This window comes from Loxodonta africana, chromosome 10 (assembly GCF_030014295.1).
Source record: "Loxodonta africana isolate mLoxAfr1 chromosome 10, mLoxAfr1.hap2, whole genome shotgun sequence".
NCBI classification, from domain to species: domain Eukaryota; kingdom Metazoa; phylum Chordata; class Mammalia; order Proboscidea; family Elephantidae; genus Loxodonta; species Loxodonta africana.
The window spans coordinates 106,400,480-106,424,878 of NC_087351.1; the positions used below are offsets into that span (position 1 = coordinate 106,400,480).

Here is a 24,399-nt window from a genome sequence, read left to right on the forward strand (position 1 = left end):
TGCCATCTTGGTTTCTAAGGGAGCATTCTGGCTGCACTTCTTCCAAGATGTATTTGTTCATTCTTCTGGCAGTCCATGGTGTATTCGATATTCTTCACCAACACCATAATTCAAATGTATCAATTCTTCTTCAATCTTCCTTATTCATCATCCAGCTTTCGCATGCATATGAGGTGACTGAAAATACCACGGCTTGAGTCAGGTGCACCTTAGTCCTCAAAGTGACATCTTTGCTTTTTTAACATCTTAAAGAGTTCTTTCGCAGTAGGTAAGCCCAATGCAGTATGTCATTTGATTTCTTGACTGCTGCTTCCATGGGTGTTGATTGTGGATCCAAGAAAATGAAATCCTTGACAACTTCAATATTTTCAATTCCTTGGCTTTTTAAAAAAATTTTTTAAACCGAACTTGGAATTATTTCAAGAGCAGCATTTGAAAGTGGAATTATCAGATCAAAGTATACGAACATTCTGATGCCTCTTGATAATTGCTATTCATCTGGATTGCTTCAAATCAATGGCATCAATGTACCAGCTATACTTCCCCTACAGGCCAGAGGTATTATTTCAAAGGTTACTGCCTTAACAGGCAAAAAAAAAAAAAAAACACTTGTCTTATTTTGCCTTTTTTTTGGTGTGATTACTAGTGAGACAGAACATTTTTTCAAATCAGAGATTCCATAAATATTTAATTGTTTTCTTCTAGTTTCTCCATGCTTCAATTTAATATTTAATTCTTCAATCTAACAGGGATTAACTGTGTGTGCAAGTGAAATGAGAGTTTGACGTTAGTGACTCTCCACCTCTTGCTCAGCAGTTATTCCAGCACTACAATGATTTGCAATAGCTCCTTTATTATACATTTAATTATTATATTAACTAGGATTTTTTCTGGACTATTTTGTCTTGTCTATTACACCAGCGTTATGGTTTAAACATTCATAGAGTTTTAAAATATATTTTACATCCTAGAAGAGTTACCGCATTTCTTCATTATGCCCTTTTTAAATAACTTAAAAATTCTTATCAGTTTATTTTTCAAGATGACTTTTATAATGTTTCTGTGTGATTTCAAAATCTATCATGAGACTTATAAGAACTACATTAAATTTATAAACCAACTTCGAAGAACTAATATTGATAGTGATAATATCTATTTTCCCATCCATTAACTGGAGTAATTCTATTAGTTTACCGAACAAACCCCACTCTCCCTCCTGCTCTACGTGATTTATCGCTGTTCTTGAAGAGTCTCCAAAGGTAACTTCTACCTTTTCCATTTTAATGAGGAACTACTTGGTCTACACTGGAAAATGACTCAACTAACTCCCCTGCAAAGTATGCTCCTACAAAAATGGGACCAATTCACCCACTGAGCTCTTATTCACCGAATATTTGTACTGTGCCAGACACTGGGGACACATAATTGAACCCAAGGGATATCTGTCTGTCCTCATGGAACTTAAGAGCTTCGCAATACTTGAACAGTAGTAAAATTATTTACAATGATTGCAAAACAAGATAAGCACGTACATTTTGGTATATTTTTCTTTTCATGAAAGGGACAAATGAAGAAAGACACTTACTGCATCACTTAAGATTTCACTGTTTATAGGCAAGATGTGCTCAATTCGCACAAAAGGTAAGAGAGAAGAAAGGATCTCTCTCAGCTCTTCGACGTCCAGGTCTCGTCTTTTTACACCTCTTTTGTTCACACTATGAGCAGTGCCACTCAGTAAGTTTGGCTCTATGAGAGAGAAAATGAAAGGTTCCCAACCAAATCTAAATTTTCAGAGAAAAGCTTTTTTTCTTTAGTATAGTCTCAGTAACACTCTAATATACTTGATTACACATGCTTTGAAAAAGGTTATAAAAGATTTTTTGTCAAAAGAAGTTTATTTAACAGAGATGTTCTTGGACAGAGAAAAAGGATGGTGTCAACAGTACAGCAACATTCTTTTATGACTGTTCTGCCCTAAGGAATAAAGGATTCTTTTCTGTATACTAATTCACGAGGAGAAAAGATGACAATTCATTAAAATCTAGTTTGATCAGGGGTTTTTCTTAAGCTTCCTTGCTTTTGTGGCCAGTTTTCAGTACAATCATGGCATCACAGGACGTATACTGTTTCTGGTCACTGTAGGTTACCAGTATTCTCATCAGGCTACCATATGTTTATCAGCAATTTAACAAGACATTAATCACTTGGTGCCCAAAGCAGCAAAACCTAATGGGCACTGGATCTAGCTTTAAATTTTTTAAATTTCCATACTATGGGAATGTTACTACATAAAAGTGAACCTTTGATCTCTGACATGTAATATATTTCTATTTTCCAGAGCAGAGAATAAAGGTTTTCTTCATTGGATATTACTGAAAGGGGTTGATGTCAAGTATATACATGCTTATGATTTTGAGGTAGGGAGAAAAATTACATAAATTTCGGAAATCATTAATCATGTCTTCAATCTAGGGAGCAGTATTTTTTTTTCTTTTCTTAAAAACATTACCACTGAATAACAACTTTTATCATTCATGAATGTAAACGCTGCATTTTTTGCAAACACTTTACAGGCAAACTAGAATTTCTCTTCAATCATGTGCTACATATGTACATAAAGGGGTTTTGTTTTGAGAAGTTACGCTTTTTCTGGAGTCATTCAAAATAAGTGTTCCAAGTATGTGCAAAAGGTATTTTCTTTCTTGCCACGGTCTGGCTTCATACTTATATGCTATAAACTAAAACCAAACCCAGTGCCATCGAGTCGATTCTGACTCATAGCGACCATATAGGACAGAGTAGAACTGTCCCACAGAGTTTCCAAGGAGCGCCTGGTGGATATGAACCGTCAACCTTTTGGTTAGCAGCTATGGCTCTTAACCACTATGCCACCAGGGTTTCCAATATGCTATTAGGCACTGCTTTTCAAATGTTTTTTCTTCTTAAAGTAGTGGAGTTCTGTTTTCAAATGAAACCTTACATGCGACTCCCAAAAATTAACAGGTAAGGACAGAACTCTTATTATGAGAGGGTGACTAAAGCCAAGATGGAGCCTGGTTTGCTTTGCTTCCTTCTCACTCCTGCAGAAGATTCTTCCATTTTAACCCAATCTGAAAATTCTGTTTTAAGGGGAATTTTTCCAAGAATGCTTATTATATGCCCACAATAAATTTAATAGTTCATCATTACCTACCTTACATCAACGAATACGCCTATGTCATTATTATGTAGTATTATATATATATACTGGCATTTCAAAAACTTACCAATTACAGTGGTTTTTGTACGAAAAAAACTCAAATCTGAGAATTACTAAAGGCTTCTGCAGGCCACAGAAAAATAAATTAAGTGAAATAATATAAGAAAACTGCCTTTGTTCCCTAGTGCTTGGGTAGTAGCATACTAAAGGGACACTACGAAAAAGTTTGAAGGCAGGTTTAGCACAATACTTTATTATATTTAAAAATACGAATGTAGTAAACATTCACTCTCTGAACGTACTAAAAAAACACGGAACACTTTAAACAGATGAAGTTTATGGTATGTAAATTATATCTTAAGAAAACTATTAAAAACGACAAAAGAAATCTGTATTTAATTTTTCTAATTAAAAAATTTTAAATCTGGGTCTAATATATAGGAAATACAATATTTCACGAGAGGAAGAGGAAAGGTGAGTGTTCTACCTCAGGACATAAACAAAAAGCTGCTGGAGAACCATAAGCTTTCCAAGCTGAAGGCCCACCCTCCCACACGGCGCTTCCTACTCTATCCCCAAATAGACATCATTCGGAAGTATGATTTTCCCTTCATCTTCCACAAAATTTAAAAATAAACAATATGCTTTTTTTTGTTTTCATATTTTTTTGAGGTGAATTCGTATCACATAAAATTTGCCATTTTAAAATGTATAATTCAGTAGCTCTAAGTCCATACATTCACAATGCTGTGCAACCAGCGCTACTATCTAATTCCAGAACATTTCACCCACAATATGCATTTGTAACACTTTCATCATTATATGAAAAGAATCCATTCTAACACAGCTGTCAATCAATCAACACTTATTTTAAGCACACAGAAACATAAAAAAATTAAATTTTCCAATATTAATATTTCTAACAAACCATATCCTCTCCACTAAAGGATCTTACTGATTGTAAAAATTTATCTGGACCAGGCCATGGAGCCTATTTTCAAGAGTGATATGCAGCACTCATTTCGGGAAGCTTTTGGGAGTGTAAGAATCACCAAAAACGTACAGTGCAAGCTACTTTTCTGAGCTTACCTCTGTCTGCTATTCTTTTCATCAATTGATGCTCTCCCCATTTAATCAGATATTTAAGGACATCTTGCTCACTTGCCTATAACAGAAAATAGATATTACTTGTTTTAGTAAAATTACATATTTGGTTAATTTCATTCATGACTTTTCCTAACCCATATAGCACACAACTTACCCTGTTTTACTCTCTACATCGGCTATTTGAAATTTTAGATTTAAATCTGTAGTCCACAAGCAGCACATATATAAGACCTAATTACATGTGTTCTATCCATTAGCCTCGATCTTGGCTCCAGCTAAACATTTATTCTTATTCTATTTTTTCTTTAACTTGCTTTCTCCATCCATTTTATTTTCTCTTACTATATGGTTTCTATATAGCTGCCTTAAATTATTTTTGGAACAAGATGGAGATAAAGAAATAAAAGTATAGGAATACAGAGTGACTAGGTTTCCTCCAAGGACAGAAAAAGCACGCATGGCTCCTTGAGCGTATCTGGTTGCTCCAGTTTTGGCTGAAGGTATCCTACTGATGGGAGAGGACCCTTCAAATACAGTCTGTGAAAAGGCAGTGTACCCCTCATTTCTTTGTACTTTATTTAAAAACCTTAGAGCAAAGGGCTGCTCTCCAAGTTTTTCACTTTTAAGAAGAAATGCAAAGCTCTTGAAGACAATAATCTACAAGAACTGAGAAACCCCAACTCCCATACACATACTGCACGTAGCCTGGGTCAGGACAGTGAACCAAGGTAAATGAACAACGACCCTAAACAAATCAAACCTGGTGATGGCAACATCTGTGCTGTAATCAACGTGACGTAAAAAGGAAAAGCACAGACGGTAAGTTATTTAATCTGTCACTGAAATTCTGACTGAGATGGTAGCATTTCATAATTTTTCTAGTATAAATAGAAGAAAACAAGAACTGGCTCCACGGGTTTATGTCTTCATAGTATTAGAATTGTTGTATAATTTTCAGCATAAAATTAATACAGTCAACGAAAAAAATGAAGCTTAAACACACTCTGCCAAAAAATATTTTTTGTAATACTTTAAAGCTATTTTTAGTTTAAATCACCAAGTTAGATTGACATACAAGGACAAGAATTTGCTAAAAAACAACTTCTGACTAAAAATACTTGAAAACATTATACTTTGGTAGAGCACATACACTGATCGTTTAATAGTCATTTCAGTAGATCAGAAACTGAGTATTATTCTTACTTTGTGCTGTTTAAGATATTGTCTACAATCTAAGTATCTGATAATGCCACTAAAAAGAAGAGAAACGGTTATACTGAATCTGCACCAATGGAAGCCAAGACAATCACTGTCGGGATGTGCTTGTGATCCTGCCTACTGCCTCAGCCTCTTCCTTGGTACAGCTGTTAGGACCTGGGCTTGCTCACAGTGTTGAGGTGCAGAGTGCATGAAGGGCCAGTGAACACAAAGTTTAAAAATGTGAAGAGGGCATTCCTGGGGGGGTTGATCACAGCCTGTTTCTCTCTCCCTGCCCTACCCTAGAGGGAAGAATAATCACGTACAGATGAATTTCTTGGTGCACGTATGAATGACAATGAATTTGAGAGGTGTATAAATGATTACCTGTAGGTAGTCAGACTGGATAGCAGTAAGCAGATGGTCTTTGCTGAGTTCATAAAAAACATCCGAAGTCATGACCTGGGAAAATTCCTCACAGAGGAAATGTAAAGCTTGCCGGTGCACCCACTTAGAGCCGTATGGATGAGAGCTCCACTTGAGGATGGCAATTAAGGTATCTAATGAGATGCTCTCAGCAATGATATCCTCACAGCCTAAAAGAGAAGGCAAATACTTCTTGAGATTAATCATAAATATTATTTATTGAACATCAGTGTGCTAGGCACTATACTTAAAAGTAGCAGCAATAGCATAAATGAACTCAAGGAGATAAATAAAATCTCACGGAAATCACCATGACTTGGTGGGATGGGTAACAATAGACTATGACGTCTGTAGGAAACCCGCTGCTCTAAAGAAACTGATCTAGAGGAAAAGGCAGGGAATTCTCACAACTGCTGAAGAAAATAAACATCTTTGTGCAAATCTAAAACCTGAACAAGACAGGACAGCAGAGAGCAGTGGACCAAAGGGGAAAGCGGAGTAGGCAGACATGATACGGCTGTGGGAACCGGCCAGTCAGAGAAGGAGACGGGTGACAGTGGACTGATCAGAGAATGCCAACCTGATGATGGCTGGCTGGGCAGCCAACTAGGAAGACATCCGCTCTCAGTGTCATCCTAGTAAAGACATAACATCTTGCATTGCTGATAGTTTAATCCCTCAGAAAACAAACAAAATACTGACGTTTTATGCTCATCTTGGGCTTACTCTGGCAAACTAAAAGAAATAAGTGGTGTAGAAGAAAAGGACCAGGATCTTGGAGAAAGTGACTACAGCGTCTTAAGAGTACAAAAAAGAGAAGAAGAAAACCTGAGGATAGTCAGCTATTCTCCTCAGGAAAGACAATTTCAAAATACAAAGATAAAACACAAGTAAAACCTGAGTAACAAAGGCTGTAGAAGGGAAAATTGTGAAGCTGGACAGAAATTCTTTACAACTAAGTTTACTATAAAATAAAAAGCAGTCCTGGTAACACGAGAGAAGAGGCATTTCAACAACATCAACGGCAACAAAAACGTGGCTATACAGGCTGCTTTCTAATGAGCTCAGGGCTTTAAAGATATAGCCAAAAGAAAGGGCATCAATGAACTCAACAGAGCTCCAAAGCTCAAAGTCATCACGAAACCACAAAAGACGAGAAGACCAAGAGGGGAAGATCCCACGTTCAGGTGAGGAGATTGCTGGTAGCCAATACGGAGTCCACCTAAAGTGATGCCTCATTCCCTTTTCTGATACAGTACCTTCTCAGGGAAAATATCACAGATAGTTGTGTAACTTGATTTCCACAAAGTATTTAACAAAATATGTCATGATGTCACCAGATTATTAGCTCCACAAAGACTGGGACTGCTGTCCTCACTGTGCCTCCAGCACTTCTCCTGCACATGGTAAGTGCCAAATAAATATTTGTTGAATGTCTGAACGAGATCTTTGTAGGTAAGATGAAGCAATGCTAGATGAATGACACAACAGTGGTTAACAGAACCATTCCTAAGTAGCACTGATTAACCCGGAGGTGTGGTGGGGAATCTGTTTTTGCCGTGTTTATCAAGAACTTGGATGAAGATGTGGAAAGCATGCTTCAAAATCTCCAGATGACCTAAAACTAAGAAACACAGTTAGTAACACACTGGATAGCAGGATCTTAATTGGCCAAAAAGATGGGGCCAAATGAAGATGAAATTTAAGTAGGAAAACTATGAAGTTCTATATTTAAAGAAAATCAACTACAGAGTAGATGACAGGGAAGAGCTAGCTTAACTATCACCTCCATAAAAGAGAATCTGGGTATTTTCACTGAATGAATGCAAAATGTGACAAGGCTGATATAAAACTGAAACAATCAAAGGATTTCAAAATCCAAGCACAGTCCTAGTGAAGGGTGATAATGTTCTGCCACCCTGTGGGGCTCTGTGTTCTGTTCTGGGCCCTGAGTTTTACATGGGGCACTGGCAAACAGCAGAACTCTCAAAGGAAGGCAGGGCTTGAGACTTGTCACAGGAGAAAAGCTCCCAGCAAGCAAGGTTATTTGGCTTCAGTAAGAGAAACCTGAGGAGAGACAGAAGAGCTGACTTCAAGTGTCTGAGGGACCTTTATGAGGCAGAGGAAAAACAGCTGACTTTACTGTTATCCCTAGGGCAAGTCCTGGGAAACCAATGGATGTTAAAAGAAGGGAGATTCTGAGTTAATATGAGGAAATTTCTAACAATTAGAATCGTCCCTTTCTTCTTTCCTCAAAATAAGGATCCTTCTAGCAAAGTGTAGGAGCAGAGGCTGGCTCATCAGATTATGAGTAGAGCACAAAGAACTCTTACACCGGATGGGGAACTAAGGTCAGATGTTCTCCAAGCTGCTTCCACTGCAAAGATAAAATAATTTTTAGAAAGCCGGTGTCAAAGTAAACATAAGATTAACGTATTTAGTCTAAACATTAAAATGAGATCCTTACAAGAAACACTAAGCCCACCACAAGGAATCTGTGTGTACATGACACCCAAAGACATGAATATGTGCTAATGAGAAGTGGGAAAATGGAAAAGTTTCTGAACGGTTTTTTATGATTTTGTGGTGAGCCAAGCTGAGGACAGACTTCATCCAGTAGCCAGTGGAGGACTTCTGTGGGTCTGCTGTTTTAAAGCAGACACTGGCACAGAGTTGGGTACGATGAGTCCACCTGACAGGAAGGTCAGCGTGATAGATGTGTTTGGGACGGAAGCAGGGAAAACTAGAGAAAAGGTGGCTATTTGAAAGGATGCATTACAATCTTACTAAACTGGGATACTGGCCAAGGTAAGGAAAGAATTAAAGGTAACATGTATGTTTAGACTTCTGAAGCTGGCAAAGAAGCAGGACACAGAAGGAAAAACGGGCTTTTTTTTTTTTTTTTAATAACTTTTATTAAGCTTCAAGTGAACGTTTACAAATCCAATCAATCTGTCACATACAAGTTTACATACATCTCACTCCCTACTCCCACTTGCTCTCCCCCTCTTGAGTCAGCCCTTTCAGTCTCCTTTCTTGACAATTTTGCCTGCTTCCCTCTCTCTCTATCCTCCCATCCCCCCTCCAGACAAGAGTTGCCAACACAATCTCAAGTGTCCACCTGATATAATTAGCTCACTCTTCATCAGCGTCTCTCTCCCACCCGCTGACCAGTCCCTTTCATTTCTGATGAGTTGTCTTCGGGGATGGTTCCTGTCCTGTGTCAACAGAAGGTCTGGGGAGCATGGCCGCCGGGATTCCTCCAGTCTCAGTCAGACCATTAAGTTTGGTCTGAAAAACGGGCTTTGAAATTGTGATTGGACTTGAGCTCCCAGGTTTGCCATTAAGTAGCAAAGTCACCTTGGGCAAACTGCTTAACTTTTTTGAGCCTGGAATTTTGTCATCTGTCAAAATTAAGATATTTCCTATCTTATAGGGTTGTTACAAGATTTAAATGAGACAGTACCCTTGGCGCTCTTCACTTGTCCAAATAGTCTGGAGTACCTACGTGCCAAGCACCGTGAGTACATAGCTTTATCTTGTTAACAAACTGTTTCCTCAGGTGATGTCATCCACCTCCAAAGCCTTAACTCTCATGGCATTCCTCTAACTAAAGTCCCAACCCAGACTGCTCTCCTGACTTGGACTTACTCCGTAAGCTTCCCACTAGAAAGTTCACATGGATATTCCACTGTTATCTAAAATACAAAAATCAATTAGATATCTCTGAGAAATCTAATTCTCCCCTTCCTAATCCATGTTTTCGAGAAGGATATCACATCTACGCAGTCACCAAAGCTACAGGCCTATTACTGATTCTTTTCCCCATCTATCACCAAATGCTGCTCCTTCTATCCTTTGAAATCCATCATCCTCTCCTTTGGATCTTCACTTCATCGCCTGTTTCAGAATCTGATACTTTCTGCATTACTGCAAGAGCCTAAAAGAATTCCCATGTCCAGTCCTTCTCCCTTTCAATCCATTCTCCATACTGTTGCTGAAATGATCTTTTAAAATATAAACCAGATTATGTATTTCACTGTAACAAATTATTTAATAGCTTTCAATGACTTCAAGATAAAATCCAACCTACATATCCTTTCATGATCTGGTCCCTGCCTACTTCTACAGCCTCATCCCTGCTTCTACTCTACCCATTTAGCCATATTACATTTCTCACAAATGCCTAAAACTCCACCAAACTCTCACCTTCAGGTCTTTGCATTTGCTGCTCTATTTTCTCTGAAATGCTCTTAACTCATCTAAATTCTTTAAGACAGCTTAGACGGTGCCTCTTTCAGAAGCCTACTATGATCTGCCCCCGAAAGCCTAGGTCAAATGCTCCTCTTAAATGCTTTCATGGTACCCTGTATTTCTCTCTATAATAGCAGTGAACTCTCACAGTATTATATCTTTCTTATATATTTGTCTAAGGAGCCCTGGTGGTGCAGTGGTTAGAGCAATCAATTACTAACCGAAAGGTCGGCAGTCTGAAACCACCAGTAGCTCCTTGGAAGAATGATGCGGCAGTCTGCTTCCCTAAAGATTTACAGCCTTGGAAACCCTATGAGGTCACTACGGGATTGACTCGACGGCAGTGGGCCATATATATGTCTGACTCCTCCACCAGACTAAGAGCTCTTTTGGGTAGAGGCCCCACCCTCTCTCTGATTCTACAGTGTATGACGTGTAGTAGGTAACTAAAAACAAACACAACAAGAATAGTTAGCATGTCTATTGAAAGCTTATGTACCCAGCTCTGTACTATATTCTTACTTTAGAATATTTAATTTCTCAGAATACCTCTAAGAAGGTTTTATAATTATTATTCCCATTTTACAGATGAGAAAACTGAGACTCAAAGATTAACTTGCCCAAGGTCATACAGCTAGGAAGAGAAGTCATACTTAACAAATCTTTCCCTTCCCTCTTCATATCTGCCTTGCCTTTTACTCTCTAAACTTAGGCCTTTTACTGTTCAATGTTCATTAGAACTTCTTCGCTTAGAGCCATTTCTCTCATCAACAGAAAGCACCTTGTTAATACACTGAACATGGCGATACTGACTCACGAAAGTCAAAGGAAAACAATTAGGCAACAACAACAAAAACTAATCTTGGAAGGTATATTTTTAAAAAGACTTCTTTTCAAAATAAATATTTTCATATTATGGTAAACGATTTCAACTACTGATAATATGCCTCTTGTCAAAGTTATCAATACTGGCATGAAAATGGAAATACAGCAGCAGAACAGAAAGGACGCTGGCAGAGAAAGGCCAGCAAGCAGACGCCAGAGGCTTCACACAATGCCATCTCCCTGGTAAATTTCAGACTGGCCTTGAAGGTCCAAAAATGTTATTGCCACCCTCAAAGATGATCAGATTCTTGGTGACAAAGTAATACTAACCCCAAATCCATAAGACTAATGTATAAATCAGAATGCCCATTTATGGGCAGTGCAGGCATTCATTTCTGGTGAGAACAACGACATATTCTGTATCATCACTTCTTAAACTCTCGTGCGTCAAGAAGGTTTTTGTTCTTTTTAATTTCTAATCAGTCGTGGACCAAAACTTTAATAAACTTCAGTAAAAATGTCCCGAGTATTACGGTAATGTCAGATTGCTACAAAAGTTTCTGACTGTTTACTCTCAATTTCCGAACTTCTCTCACTGCAGGCATGCTTTGAACTGCGCTGCTCTATCTCCTGTGCTTCACCTGTTTCCAGTCAGGATACATACAGTTCAAATCCGTTTCCTCCCATGTGGTACTAACTTCCAGAGGGAACTCTTTCTCCTCCCTTTTCTTTCTTCCTATGGGGTTTACCAACTCTATGCCTAACTATAAAGTAGTACATATCTTATTTATTTCTTTGAAGACAATTAAATGCCACTATCAGAACTTTTTTTTTTTTTTTTTTATCAGAACTACTACTTTATCTTTTAAAATCAGAATTTTAGAGCTTAAACTATTAATCCACATACGGTATATTACTATCAGCCATATTCTTCACCAGCGGCCCACTGATCCCATCCCCATCCATGGGCAGGGTACACTTTCCCACTCCTGGACTTTGGGATTGACAGTGAGGTTTCCTCAGCCAATGAAATGTTAGTAGATATAATGCGATAAAAGGGTCGAAAAATACTTACAGGAATTGGGCTTTCCCTCTTGCCATCTGCCACTGCCACATGAAGAACATACTGTGGCCAGCTTGTTGTTCCCAAAAAGGTGAAAGAACAATGTGGGGTACAGAGGCACCTCACCTACCCATAGTGGCAACCAAAGTGGCCTCAGCTGCTGCAAACGGAGGCAGGGTTGTCCCAGCTGACCCACAAACTTTTGAGAAATACCTGTTTGTTACATACCACCAAGGTTCTCAGTTTGGTATGCAGCAACGGTTGACTAATACACCATGCAACTTTTTGGATGAAACCAAAAGCTTTCATTAACAAATGTCCTTGTAATAGAAAAACTCTGTAGCCAAGACATTTAAGGACTAAAAGGGCCAATGCATTCTGCTCAGGGAGGCTGTGAGGCTGGACGATGCCATATTATTATGCAAATAATGTGCACCTCCTACCTTTGTTTGCCAACAGGACCCTCCCCACTACCAGGTATTTTCCTAAGTGTGCTATGCTAACATTTTTTTTTTTTCACAGTAATATATTTTAAAAAGTTGGCATAGTGGCACTTATATGAAAATACCTCGTGGGGGGAGGGTACAGTTGGTAAACAAAACGTAGAAGGTATGCATTATTTGGGTAAAATATGGTAATAGGAAGTAAACTTCTTAAAATCCTTTTTGCTTCTGTGATACCCACGTTTTACAGACCCATACCCTATGTGTTTACCTCTCCTGTTCTCTTTCACGAGAATCTTTTCTGACCCTCAATGTGGGCAAATACGCCTCTTTTAAAAAATTTGAACTACACAAACGATATGAGTGATCAAGACTGAGCATAAAAAGTTGAAATACAAAGTAAAACAAACTAATTTGACATTCAATAACAAGCGATTGTTATTGCTACATGTTAAGTAGGATTACTTTCTCTTTTTATTATCAACATTTTTTGTTTTGCTCCGCTTCATGTTCCTCTGGTAAGGAAAATAAGCCACAACGTTGAAAGGTATCAGGATCTCTCTTTATTCCCACTCTCATAGACTTCATTATTCCTAGGTATACCCTCATACTTGTTTCACCAATATGACTGGGAAACCTTTTGACTGGCTCATGTCCATCAGGAAATATATAAAAGCTTCCAGATTCAGAGCTTCATACTGGGGCAGGGTGGGAAGAGGAAGAGAGCAGACAAGGGGGAAGAAAAGAAAGAAAAATCACAGATTGCCATGGAACATACAAATCTGTCTTGGAAGGAGTACAGCCAGAATGTGCCTTAGAAGCAAGGATGGTGATATTTCGTCTCACATACTTTGGACACGTTATCAGTAGGGATCAGTTCCTGGAGAAGGACATCATGCTTGGTGAAGTAGAGGGTCAGCGAAAAAGAGGAAGACCCTCAACGAGATGGACTACAAACAGAGGCTGCAATAATGGGCTCAAGCGTAGCGACTGTGAAGATGATGCAGGACTGGGCAGTGTTTCGCTCTGTTATACAAAGGGTCCCTATGAGTTGGAACCGACTGGAGAACACCTAACAACAAAATGCAACGTAAAACAATGTAACAAGTTTAGAGTGAAGGCTGGCCTTAGAGCGTGAGTACTGATTCTTCAGTGGCATCAGAGTTAGAAATAAGACTGAAAGTGCCAACAGGCTTGAGAGAAAAGCAGCTTCGATTCTTTCACACTAACTTGTACGTGATCGATTCCAAATCCTGAGGAAAAGAAGTACAAAACGAGGGGAGAGTGAGGGCAACAAGGTGTCGCAGAAAGCACGGGTTTGGAATTCAGGCAATTATGTCACTGACTCCCCGTGACAGTTCAAGACACATCCCCTGTTCTCATTTCCTCATACATAAACCGAGGATTAAATTAAATAACACTGGGGAGCCAATGTGTCCATCAACATCACCTTTTTTCTAGACTAGAAATCTTAGAACAGCTGTGACTACTCACCCCTCAATACCTAACTTATTGATATGTCCTACTGATTCTTCCTTTAAAATGCTCTTGGATTAGCCTCTTCATTCTCTATTCCTACTAACACCACCTTTGTCCAAATTCTTAGCGCCTCACATACCATTTACTGAAAAGCTTCCTACTTATCTCCCTCCCTCTAGGCTTCCAATCCATATTGAGCACACTGATGAAAAGATTAGATTTTTAAAACATTGCTACCATCACATCATCCCTGCATCTCTATTTTAAAAAGGCAACCAAGAATTCCAAATCCAAGGTAGAAAGTGAGTTAGACATATGGGTTGGACAGTAAGTAAATCTGTGCCTCGGTGTTTTTAATTGCCACCTCCTGGACTCTGCTACTTCCAGAGCTGGTTCGATAAATGCTCCTCTCTACTATTCCTCAGGGCAGTTCAGAAGAGCATTCTAGAGAGCTCCTCGTGGTGTAGTGATTAAGTGTTCGGCTGCTAACCAAAGATCGGCAGTTTGAATCCACCAGCCACTACTTGGAAACCCTACGGGGCAGTTCTACTCTGTACTATAGAGTTGATACGAGTCAGAATTGACTCAATGGCAACGGGCTTGTCCTCTGAGGATTAAGGCAGGGTCGGTCACCTCTTGTGGTGACGAGCTCACTGATGCACTCTTGTAATGCTTTCCCTTCTTCCCTGTTTCATTCCCCACCCCCACAACCCAACTCCCACTCTGGTTCATGGAATTACTTACCAAATAAATTACCGGTATGAAAGCCTTTGTTCTGGACTGTGCTTTCAGCCAAAAGGTAGGAGGGTGGGAGAGGATGCTCAGACAAAGACAGCTAGTAAGAGATGTGGCCAGAGAAAAACAAGAAATCTCTGAGACCCTGGAACTAGCTCACTCACTGGTCAGATGGCAAAAAGGACCAGTTCCTAATGATAAGTGAGGTGGCAAGAACCCCTACATACAGAATGGCGATACTAAAATTTCACCAGTAATGGGTTAAAATGAGGTGCAAACAGAAGATGAAGTATTAGTGGGAATACTTGAATGGTATGGAAACATTAGTAATTATAAGGACTGTGATGTTGGCTGGCTTCAGTTAACAGCTTTAGAAGCCATAAAAAAAACAAAACTGGCTCAGGTTAGCCAACTGTCAAGTCAAGGCATTCTGTTAAAGTCAGAAGACTTCCAGGTCACTGTTCAGAAGGACTCTTATTCTCTGGAGTTGCAGGGCAGACTGCCAAAACTCAGGATCAACATTTAATTTTAAGGATATCAGGGCTACAAGGAAGACTTGAATCCGAAGCCTCGGTAAGTCTTCTATGGGTCCTGATAGGAACAGTCAGACACAAAGACCTGGAATGGGGATGTTTGGGTGGATGAGCTGAGAATGTCCAAGCTTGTCTTCAGGATCTGCCCGCCTCCTCTCACTAGCTCCGAACCAACAATCAGAATCAGATTCACAGCGTGGTTTGAGCAGGAAAATACAGTCCCTCGTCTGGGAGAGAAAAGTAAACACACCCCAAGTATTGCAGGATCTGGCTATACGGAGGAGGAGCACATGTGGAAATGGATCCTGAGTGTTGGACCAGGGTGCCAGACTTACGATGACACAACAGGAGCAGGAAGAAGTTCATCTGGAACCCAAGAATTCACTGGGGCGTATTTTGGTGCTTCTTTGCCCAGGGTAACAGAGACTAGACAACTGTGGCAACTATGGATACAACAACTAAGTGCTACTTATGGGATAAAGGTCTGGGTTGCTCCACCTGGCAGGCAACCTAGACCTACTGAAATACTGGCAAAAAATCTAGGTTGGGTGATCAAAGAGGGACGTTGTGCTGACTTGTACTGTGTCAACGTGTTTAAGCCAGAGGTGTTTCCTACAGCCTCCATCCCTCTATGATTCCAAGCTAGAGTTTGCCAAAAGAGAAGTATGTGAGATTTAGAAGGCAGAAGGGAACCAGTAGCCATTACTCCCTAAAAGCCATTGTAGCTAGATGTGGTGACAAGTAGACACAAAGGTACCAGTGGGTCTTACCTTGTCCTAGCTACCGTCTGCTTCGCATCTGGCTCTTCCTCCCAACTGCAGCCCTGCTGACCAGGAGTGACCCTATGCCCATCATCAGGTGTTTGGCTGCAGAGCCAGAGACAGCAACTGTTGTTCATCAGCTCCCCCTCTGCAGTACCACCGCAGCAGCTGGGTGGGCTTGGCTTCTCAGGTTGACTGGCTGATGATTACTATGGATCCTACCACTGTGCCTTTCAAACCTTCACTTCCCCAGCTTCTCCTGCAACTGGGTAAGGTCTAATTCCTGTAACAACTCCTTATCCCTTAACTCAGAGCTGCTAAGCTTTCCTGATTGAGCTCTGACTGATGCTGTTCTGATGAGAATATCAAATACAGCCTCCAGCCAGTTGCCCCATCTGGAACTGTGGCTAACTCCACCATCTTTTCCGAATTGAGTCTTTTGTAGAATTATGACTGACCACTACTTTGAAGGCTTGGAGAAGAACTGGATTTAAAGGAGAACACAATTGATCTGAGTGATGCAAGGGGTAGACTGGATTAAATATCTCTTATGTCTACCTCATATCCTTTCTACCTTTCACTGTAGCAAACCAATTTCATAGTTGTAACCTGGCAGCACCTTGCCTCAGCATACTTTGTACCTCTTGCTTTCTGCTATGAAAATTTTGACATTTTTGAGTAGGGCAACTCTGTGCAAACCTTGAGATACAAGGGAGTTAACAGCCCACGTGCAATCTCTTCCACTGGGGGAATGGGAGCTGGTAGATAAATGATTCCCTCTCCCACCCCTAATGCGGATAATTCTGAAGTGTGTCCCATATGGCTCCTCAGATGGTTCCAGCAGGATTAAGCCCCAGTTGCCCGTATCAGTGAATCAGCTCAATAACACACTCTTGTATTGGCTCTCTCTCTCATTCTCTGTTTCACTCTTATCAGTCCCGCACTCCTGTGCTCTGGAAGCACTTCCCAAAATAAACTATCTGCATGCAAGCCCTTCCCCAGGCTTTTCGTGCTGGAGGAAACCTAGGCTACAACACAGCAGATACAAAAACCTCTAGTCTTGACACTGATCTATTAAAAAACAAACATAAAAACCCTTTAACTGTTACTCTGGATTTTGGTCAAGCCGATGGACCATTCAGCCCTGGATTCCACCTTACCTTTCTAGCCCTTCGTTTAAAAATTATTTACCGAGTTATGTGTCAGGCTCTGTACTAACGCTGGGGATACAATGCCGAAAATTAGTTCTTGATCTCAAGAAGTTAACAATCTACAAGGAAGTTGGTCACCTCAACTCTGTAAGCGCTATGACAGGAGTGTACAGGAGGCTCCGGTACACAATGCGGGTGCCACCTAAAGTTTTGGGGAGGTGGGAACAGTTAAGGTATGGGTTTCCAGGTGAGGTGACATCTAAAATAAACCTTTAGGGGGATGGGAAAGAAATGGTAGCACAGGCAGATGGAACAGCATGTGTCTGAGTGGTGGTCGTTGAGGGAAAAAAATAATCATAAATAAGGTAAGTGGTTTCAAAAAATGGTTTGATAGAGAAAAAGAACATTCAATAATACAATCTAGGTTCTTTCACAAAGTTTAGTTGCCTGTAATCAATCAATACTACAGATTTGTTGCTCAGAATGTTTCAAGTAATTTGAACCTATTCTAGAAATGAGGTTATTAAATTTCCTCTACAAAAGTGCCTATCTTAGTTTTTATCAGATTTCAATTTTCTCATAAGTTAAATAACATGAAATTTTTGTTGTTAGATTGTTTTTACCTATGAAGATAAAAGAAGATTAAGTAATATATTAGTTTTCTGTTGCTGCCCAGGAAACTCTGGTGGTGTAGTGGTTAAGTGCTATGGCTGCTAACCAAAGGGTTGGCAGTTCAAATCCGCCAGCGCTCCTTGGAAACTCTATGGGGCAGTCCTACTCTGTCCTGTAGGGTTGCTATGAGTCGGAATTGACTCGACAGCACTGGGTTTGGTTTGTATTGCTGCCCGCAGTTCCTTGCCACGTAACTCTCTAATAACATGGCAGCTTACTTCTTCAATGCCAGCAAGGGAAAGTCTCTAGCATTAGACTACTACTAATATGGAGTCTTATACAATGTAATGTAATCATAGGAGTGACATACCATCACCTTTGCCATAATATATTGGCTAGATGCGAGTCATAGATCCTACTCACACTGAAGGGGAGGGGATTCCATAAGGGCGTGAACATCAGAAGATGGGGTTCATTAGGGTCTATTTGTCATAAGTAATACATTTATGACCACTTCAGCTATACCCTTTCTGACTAAAAATCCTATCACTTAGTCTTAGCCCCTTAAGTAATGCGGTGCAGTAAATTAATATGGCCCTTCTAGGCATAGTCTTTGTAACTCCCACCAAATGACTGGGTGCGGGTATGCAAACGAGGTGCTTGTGGCCCACCAAGGGGATTGGATAGCTTGCCAATAATGTAAATAAGGTACATGGCACCCTTGTGGGGGGTGGGGCCATGCAAATAAAGCATATGAAACCCTAGTGAGGGGACTGGTCAGTTTCGCCACCCCCTAGGCTTAAAACGAGCCATCCCAGTGGTGGAAGAGAGGATCTCAACACCACCAAGAAAGAAATGCCAGGAATGGAGCACATCCTTTGGATTCAGGATCCCTGAGCTGAGAAGTTCCTGGAACCAGGAGACCAAAATATGAAGAGAAAACACCGGAGATGGTGAGAAGCATTGGCATGGAAATGGTGGCAGCAGGGGCAGGAGATCGGCAGAAGACAGCAAGTGGGCTTCCTGGCCCATGGAGTGAGAAAGCTGAGCGCTTTCTGGCAGAAGGCTTGCTGGCAGAGTGGGGTGCCTCCAGGCACATGGTGGAGCTGGGTTTGCTGACCCAAGGAGCTAGAGCTGAGCATCTCTGGGCCAAGGCTTACTGGTGCAGTGGGGTGTCTTGGGGTACTTATCAGCAGAGCTAAGAGCTTTGTAAGACTTGCCTGAGCAGGGCAGAGGCTGAGGGGCCAGAAAGAGGCGTGCCTGCAGGCATCGCTGAGAAGAGACTGTCCTAATGGAAGAACTGTATCCTGAGCTTTCCTGATCCTGAATTGTAACCTGTTACTTCCCTAATAAGCCCCATAATTGTGAGTATGGCCTGTGAGTTCTGTGCGGCCATTGCAATGCATTATCGAACTCAGCAGAGAAGAAGGTCGTGGGAGGGATGGTTGGTGTCAGAATTGGTAAAAATGGCGCAGAAAAGAGGCATGTCTGATCTCTGCCTAATAGGAATCAGTCTTGGGCTGTCTATTTTGAGTCTCCTTCTAGCTCATGAAGTTACAGAAGGTCAGATGACACCCCTGCCATGCCATTTTTATAGTAACACTCCCATTCCATTGATCTACTTTGCTGTCTTTTTTCAGAACATGTATCACTATTTGTCTCCCTTCCCCTGCAAAGGCTGCGTTTTTGTGTTTTATTTCTCTTGCTTTTGACTAATGTTCGGAATTTGATTGTCCCTGTTGGGTGTCATTGTTAGTTGTCATCAAGTCAGCTCTGACTCATGGCGACCTTATGTATAACAGAACAAAATGTTGCCAGGTCCTGCACCATCTTTATGATCCTTAGTATGTTTGCGTCATTGTTGCCGCTATTGTGTCAAGCCATCTCACTGACAGTTTCCCTTGATTTTGCTGGCCCTCTACTTTACCAAAAATGATGTCTTTTTCTAGGGAACGGTCTTTCCTAATGATGCGTCCCAAGTAAGCGAGTTGAACTCTCACCATCCTAGCTTCTAAGAAACATTCTCTTTGTATGTCTTTAAGGCTGATTTGTTCACTCTTTTGGCAGTCCACAGTATATTTAATATTCTTCACTAACCCCACAGTTTGAATGCATCAATTCTTCTTCTGTCTTCCTTTTTCATTATCCAACTTTCATACAAGGCAACTGAAAAGACCATAGCTTGGGTCAGATGTGCCTTAGTCATCAAAGTGACATGTTTTTAAAACTTTCATGAGGTCTTTTGCAGCAGATTTGCCCGATGCAATACATCGTTTGATTTCTTGACTGCTGCTTCCATGGGATTTAATTGTTGATGCAAGTAGAATGACGATGTTTATCAGTCCAGTTGTGAGGCTTTTTTCCTTCACATTCAGCAATGCTCCATACTGAAGGCTTTGGTCTTTGACCTTCATTATTTAATGCTTCACTTTGGGCAAGCAAGACTGTCACATGCATATTGCAGATTGTTAATGACTCTTCCGCCAATCTTTTCTTTTGTGCTTTAAGAGAAAGTTTACAATTCAAGTCAGTTTATCATACAAAAACTTATATATGCAGTTATGTGACCCTAGTGCTCTCCCTATAATGTGACAGCACACTCTTCCTCTCCACCCTGTATTTCCATGTCCATTCAACCAGCTCTTGTCCCCCTCTGCCTTCTCATCTCACCTCCAGAGAGGAGCTGCCCACATAGCCTAATGTGTCTACTTGAGCTAAGCAGCACACTCCTCACCAGTATTTTATGTCTTACAGTCCAGTCTAATCTTTGTCTGAAGAGTTGGCGTTGGGAATGGCTTTAGCTTTGGGCTAACACAGAGTCTGGGGGCCATGTCCTCGGGGGTCCCTCCAAACCCCCGCCCCTGCTACGCTGTCCTTCGAATCGTTCGGTTTATTCAGGAAACTTCTTTGCTTTTGATTTAGTCCAGTTGTGCTGACCTTTCCTGTATTGTGTGTTGTCTTTCCCTTCTCCTAAAATAGTTCTAATCTACTATCTAGTGAATACCCCTCTCCCAACCTCCCTCCCTCCCTCTGCTCGTAACCACAAAAGAATGTTTTCTTCTCGGTTTAAACTATTTCCCAAGTTCTTATAATAGTGGTCTTATACAATACTTGTCCTTTTGCAACTATTTCACTCAGCATAATGCCTTCCAGGTTCCTCCATGTTATGAAATGTTTCACAGATTCATCACTGTTCTTTATCGATGCGTAGTATTCCATTGTGTGACTATACCATAATTTATTTATCCATTCATCCGCTGATGGGCATTTTGGTTGCTTTCATCTTTTTGCTATTGACTACCGCCAATATTATGTAACTCCTATTCATTCTCTAGGTCTAGGCTTCTCTGCAAAGTTCCTCTTGACACTGTCCCTTCTCCGCATTTTCCATACTGGGGTTTGGGGCTTCTCTTCCTCCTATGCGCTCCTTCAGCATCTAGTGCTTTGTTCTTTTACAGCACTTGACCATGTTACGCCGTTGACAGTGTAGTGGTACTTACCACTGGATGGTTTTATTCATAACTTCACTCTCAGGGCCGGGCATACAACAGGTGCGTGACACACCAGTGGCAGTGATATTTACCACTGGACGATCCTATTCATTACCTTAATCTCAGGGCCTGGCTTACAACAGGTGCGCAATAAATGTCTGCTGACAAGAGTCATAGTGTCAGTTCTACACCAAGAAGCCCATTTGAATTAACAGGTTATATCTTTTTTTGCCTTTGTTCCATCTTTATCTTTATTTGCTTGAAAACTCAGACAGCTACTATTCTTTCGGCCATGTAGTTTTTATTACACTGTATCCATCTACTTCTATTTAATTTAGTGCCTCTAAAAAACTGACATCAAAATGTAGTTCAGGAGTGCTGTTCACCTGTGAAGATCTTTGTATCTCTGTAGCAAGACCAAAGCATGTAATTTATTTCTGAGCACACTACTTAAGTGGTCATACTGATTCTATACTAATAAGAAAAAAAAAATTCCTAAAATCTGGTCAATTACTGCTGAATTAATATTTTCAAGAGTCTAAAAAAATTTTTTAACCCTTCACAGAATGAAATAAAATTCTTTAGGAATAGGCAAATCACACACACACACACAAAATCTTTCTTCACCAAGATTTTTACATCCTTAGAATATGTTTAAAATTCTAAATATTCACTACCTCACTGCAATAAATGCTCTAATATTTTAAAATACTTCAATAAGAAATGGATACTTTAGATACGTAACATTTTTATTATTTGACTTATAAGCAGAAAACTAACAACTTAGAGTTTAAGATGAGTATAAGTATAGAAATATAAACCATTTCAAAAAATAAACCATTTAGTCACACAGTTTAGCTTAGAAAATTTTCTGAACCTCTCATGAGATACAAATTCAGCTGTCAATAGGTTTAAAAAACCAATGTCATGCCCATGTACAGAATTATTTTAGTGAATCAGTATCAAAAGTCACCATCGTTCTTTAACGTAACCTTCCATGAGGAAGGAATACTGTCAGTGGAAACCTAATACTAAAACGAAGCCACTATGGAAAAGGCCTAAGTCTATTACAGTCAAAGAGGAATATGCTTAGAAATAAAGACATATTTACGTAAGTGTACAAATGCGTTTTCTGTTTTATGGCGCTTTCATATGTGTGGATATTTCATCTTCAAATGGCAAGACATGTAAAACATTTATCAGAAGTTTTTAGCATGTCACTGCTAAATATAACAGATACAAAAATATTTTAGTGCAAACAATCAAAGCAGGATTAAGTGAGGTATTCCACAGAAAGAGTTTAGTCCAGTGTCTTGCACACAGTAACAGCTAAATAATAACACTACTAATTTTTATTCCTGCAATAGTTTCCTTCCAGGTACTTCTAAAACCAGAAATACGTGGAATGCTTATGCCTGGTCAGAGTCCTTCTACTCTGGATATTTTAGGAGGTAAGAGCAATATTTGGTTTTAAGGCAGAAACTTCAACTCCATATCTAAATAATGAGTCTGAAAAGCCAGGGTATTTGTACACTGCAGAGGTCCTTTCTCCCTTCCGTCATTTCCCCTGCTCAAATACTAATGCCACCCCCCAATCCTATTTTCCTCACACCAAATAACCTGCATCTTTGACTGCATTAGTGTTTGTATTCCCGGATGGTGGAAGCTGTTAAGACCGAAAACTTGACTATGGCCAAGTCAAAAAACTAAAAAAATAAGTCGGAGCTTTAGAAGACGGTAACAATTAGGCCATTCCTCGTAATGTTTATAAGAGAAAAGGGGACTATAATTGAATCAAAGTGTAATGGAGTGGGAGTTAACACCAATCAGCCCACCATGGCGTGAACCATTTTTTTATGAACTTATTTTGCCATCTAATGTTAAATGTTCCTTGTAATTGTAATGATATGTGTTGCTACTGTCGTGGTTAGATGCTGTAGAAGTTAGTTCTGACTCATACCAACCCCACGTACCACAGAACGGAACACTGCCTGGTCCTGTGCCATGCTCACAACTGTTGCTATGTTTGAGCCCCACTGTTGCAGCCACTGTGTCAATTTAGCTGACAGTGACTTTACCAAGCATGGACTGGTCGGTCCCTCCTGATAACATGTCCAAAGTACATGAGACGAGGTGTTGCTAGCCTCATTTCTAAGGAGCATTCTGGCTATACTTCTTCCAAGGCAGACTGGTTTCTTCTTCCGGCAGTCCACGGTATATTCAATATTCTTTGTCCATACCATAATTCAAAGACATCAATTTTTCTTTGGTCTTCCTTATTCACTGTTCAGCTTTCGAATGCATATGAGGCAACTGAAAACACCATGGTTTGGGTTAGGCACACCTCAGGCCTCAAGGTGACATCTTTGCTTTGTAACACTTTAAAGTCTTTTGAAGCAGATCGGCCCAATGCAAGACATTGTTTGATTTCTTGACTGCTGCTTCCGTGGGCATTGACTGTAGATCCAACTAAAATGAAATCTTTGATAACTTCAATCTTTTCTCCATTTATCATGATGTTGCTTACTGGTCCAGTGGTGAGGATTTTTGTTTTATGTTGAGGTATAATCCATACTGAAGGCTGTAGTCTTTGACCTTCATCAGTAAGTACTTCAAGTCCTCTTCACTTTCAGCAAGCAAGGTTGCGTCATCTGCATATCACAGGCTGCTAATGAGTCTTCCTTCAATACTACTGGTTCTTGATCAATACTACTGGTTCTTGATCATACGCTGCGTCCTGAAGTGGTTGAACACTGACCAATTCTTTTTGGTACGATGACTCTGCAGAAGTAGATCACCACATCCTTCTTCCTAGTTTCTCTTAGTCTAGAAGCTCAGCTGAAACCTGTCCATGGGTGACCCTGCTGGTATTTGAAATACCAGTGGCATAGATTCCAGTATCTCAGCAACATGCAAGTCACCACAGTACAACAAACTGACAGATGAGTGCTGCAATCATATGGGTGTTGAGGCTAAGTGTGATATATATGTCATTGTTTTTAAAAAGTCTGAATTTAGTAACTTCTTCAGACTTTGTAAACTTGGAACTGTGCTGTCAAGTGATGTGTAGGGAAAATAAATTCTTATCTCTAGAAATTTCCTACTAAAGAGTTAGCATAATTG

General features: G+C 40.1%; 1 protein-coding gene across 6 annotated transcripts in view; it reads right to left on the minus strand.

Annotated features, from left to right (window-relative positions):
* Positions 1-24,399, minus strand: part of BTBD7 (BTB domain containing 7) — a 106,577-nt gene that overhangs the window by 21,037 nt on the left and 61,141 nt on the right. For 5 of the 6 annotated variants that reach the window (XR_010323219.1, XR_010323218.1, XM_003408843.4 and 2 more), the window contains exons 4-6: positions 5,891-6,099; positions 4,289-4,364; positions 1,586-1,746 (exon numbers count right to left, since the gene is read on the minus strand). Coding sequence is in view for 4 of the 6 variants with exons in the window: in XM_003408843.4 (XP_003408891.1) it covers positions 1,586-1,746; positions 4,289-4,364; positions 5,891-6,099 (446 nt within the window). In the remaining 2 variants the exon portion in view is untranslated. Of the gene's footprint in view, positions 1-1,585; positions 1,747-4,288; positions 4,365-5,890; positions 6,100-16,122; positions 20,287-24,399 lie in introns of those variants that run through there. The other variant, XM_023546524.2, reaches the window with a different exon arrangement.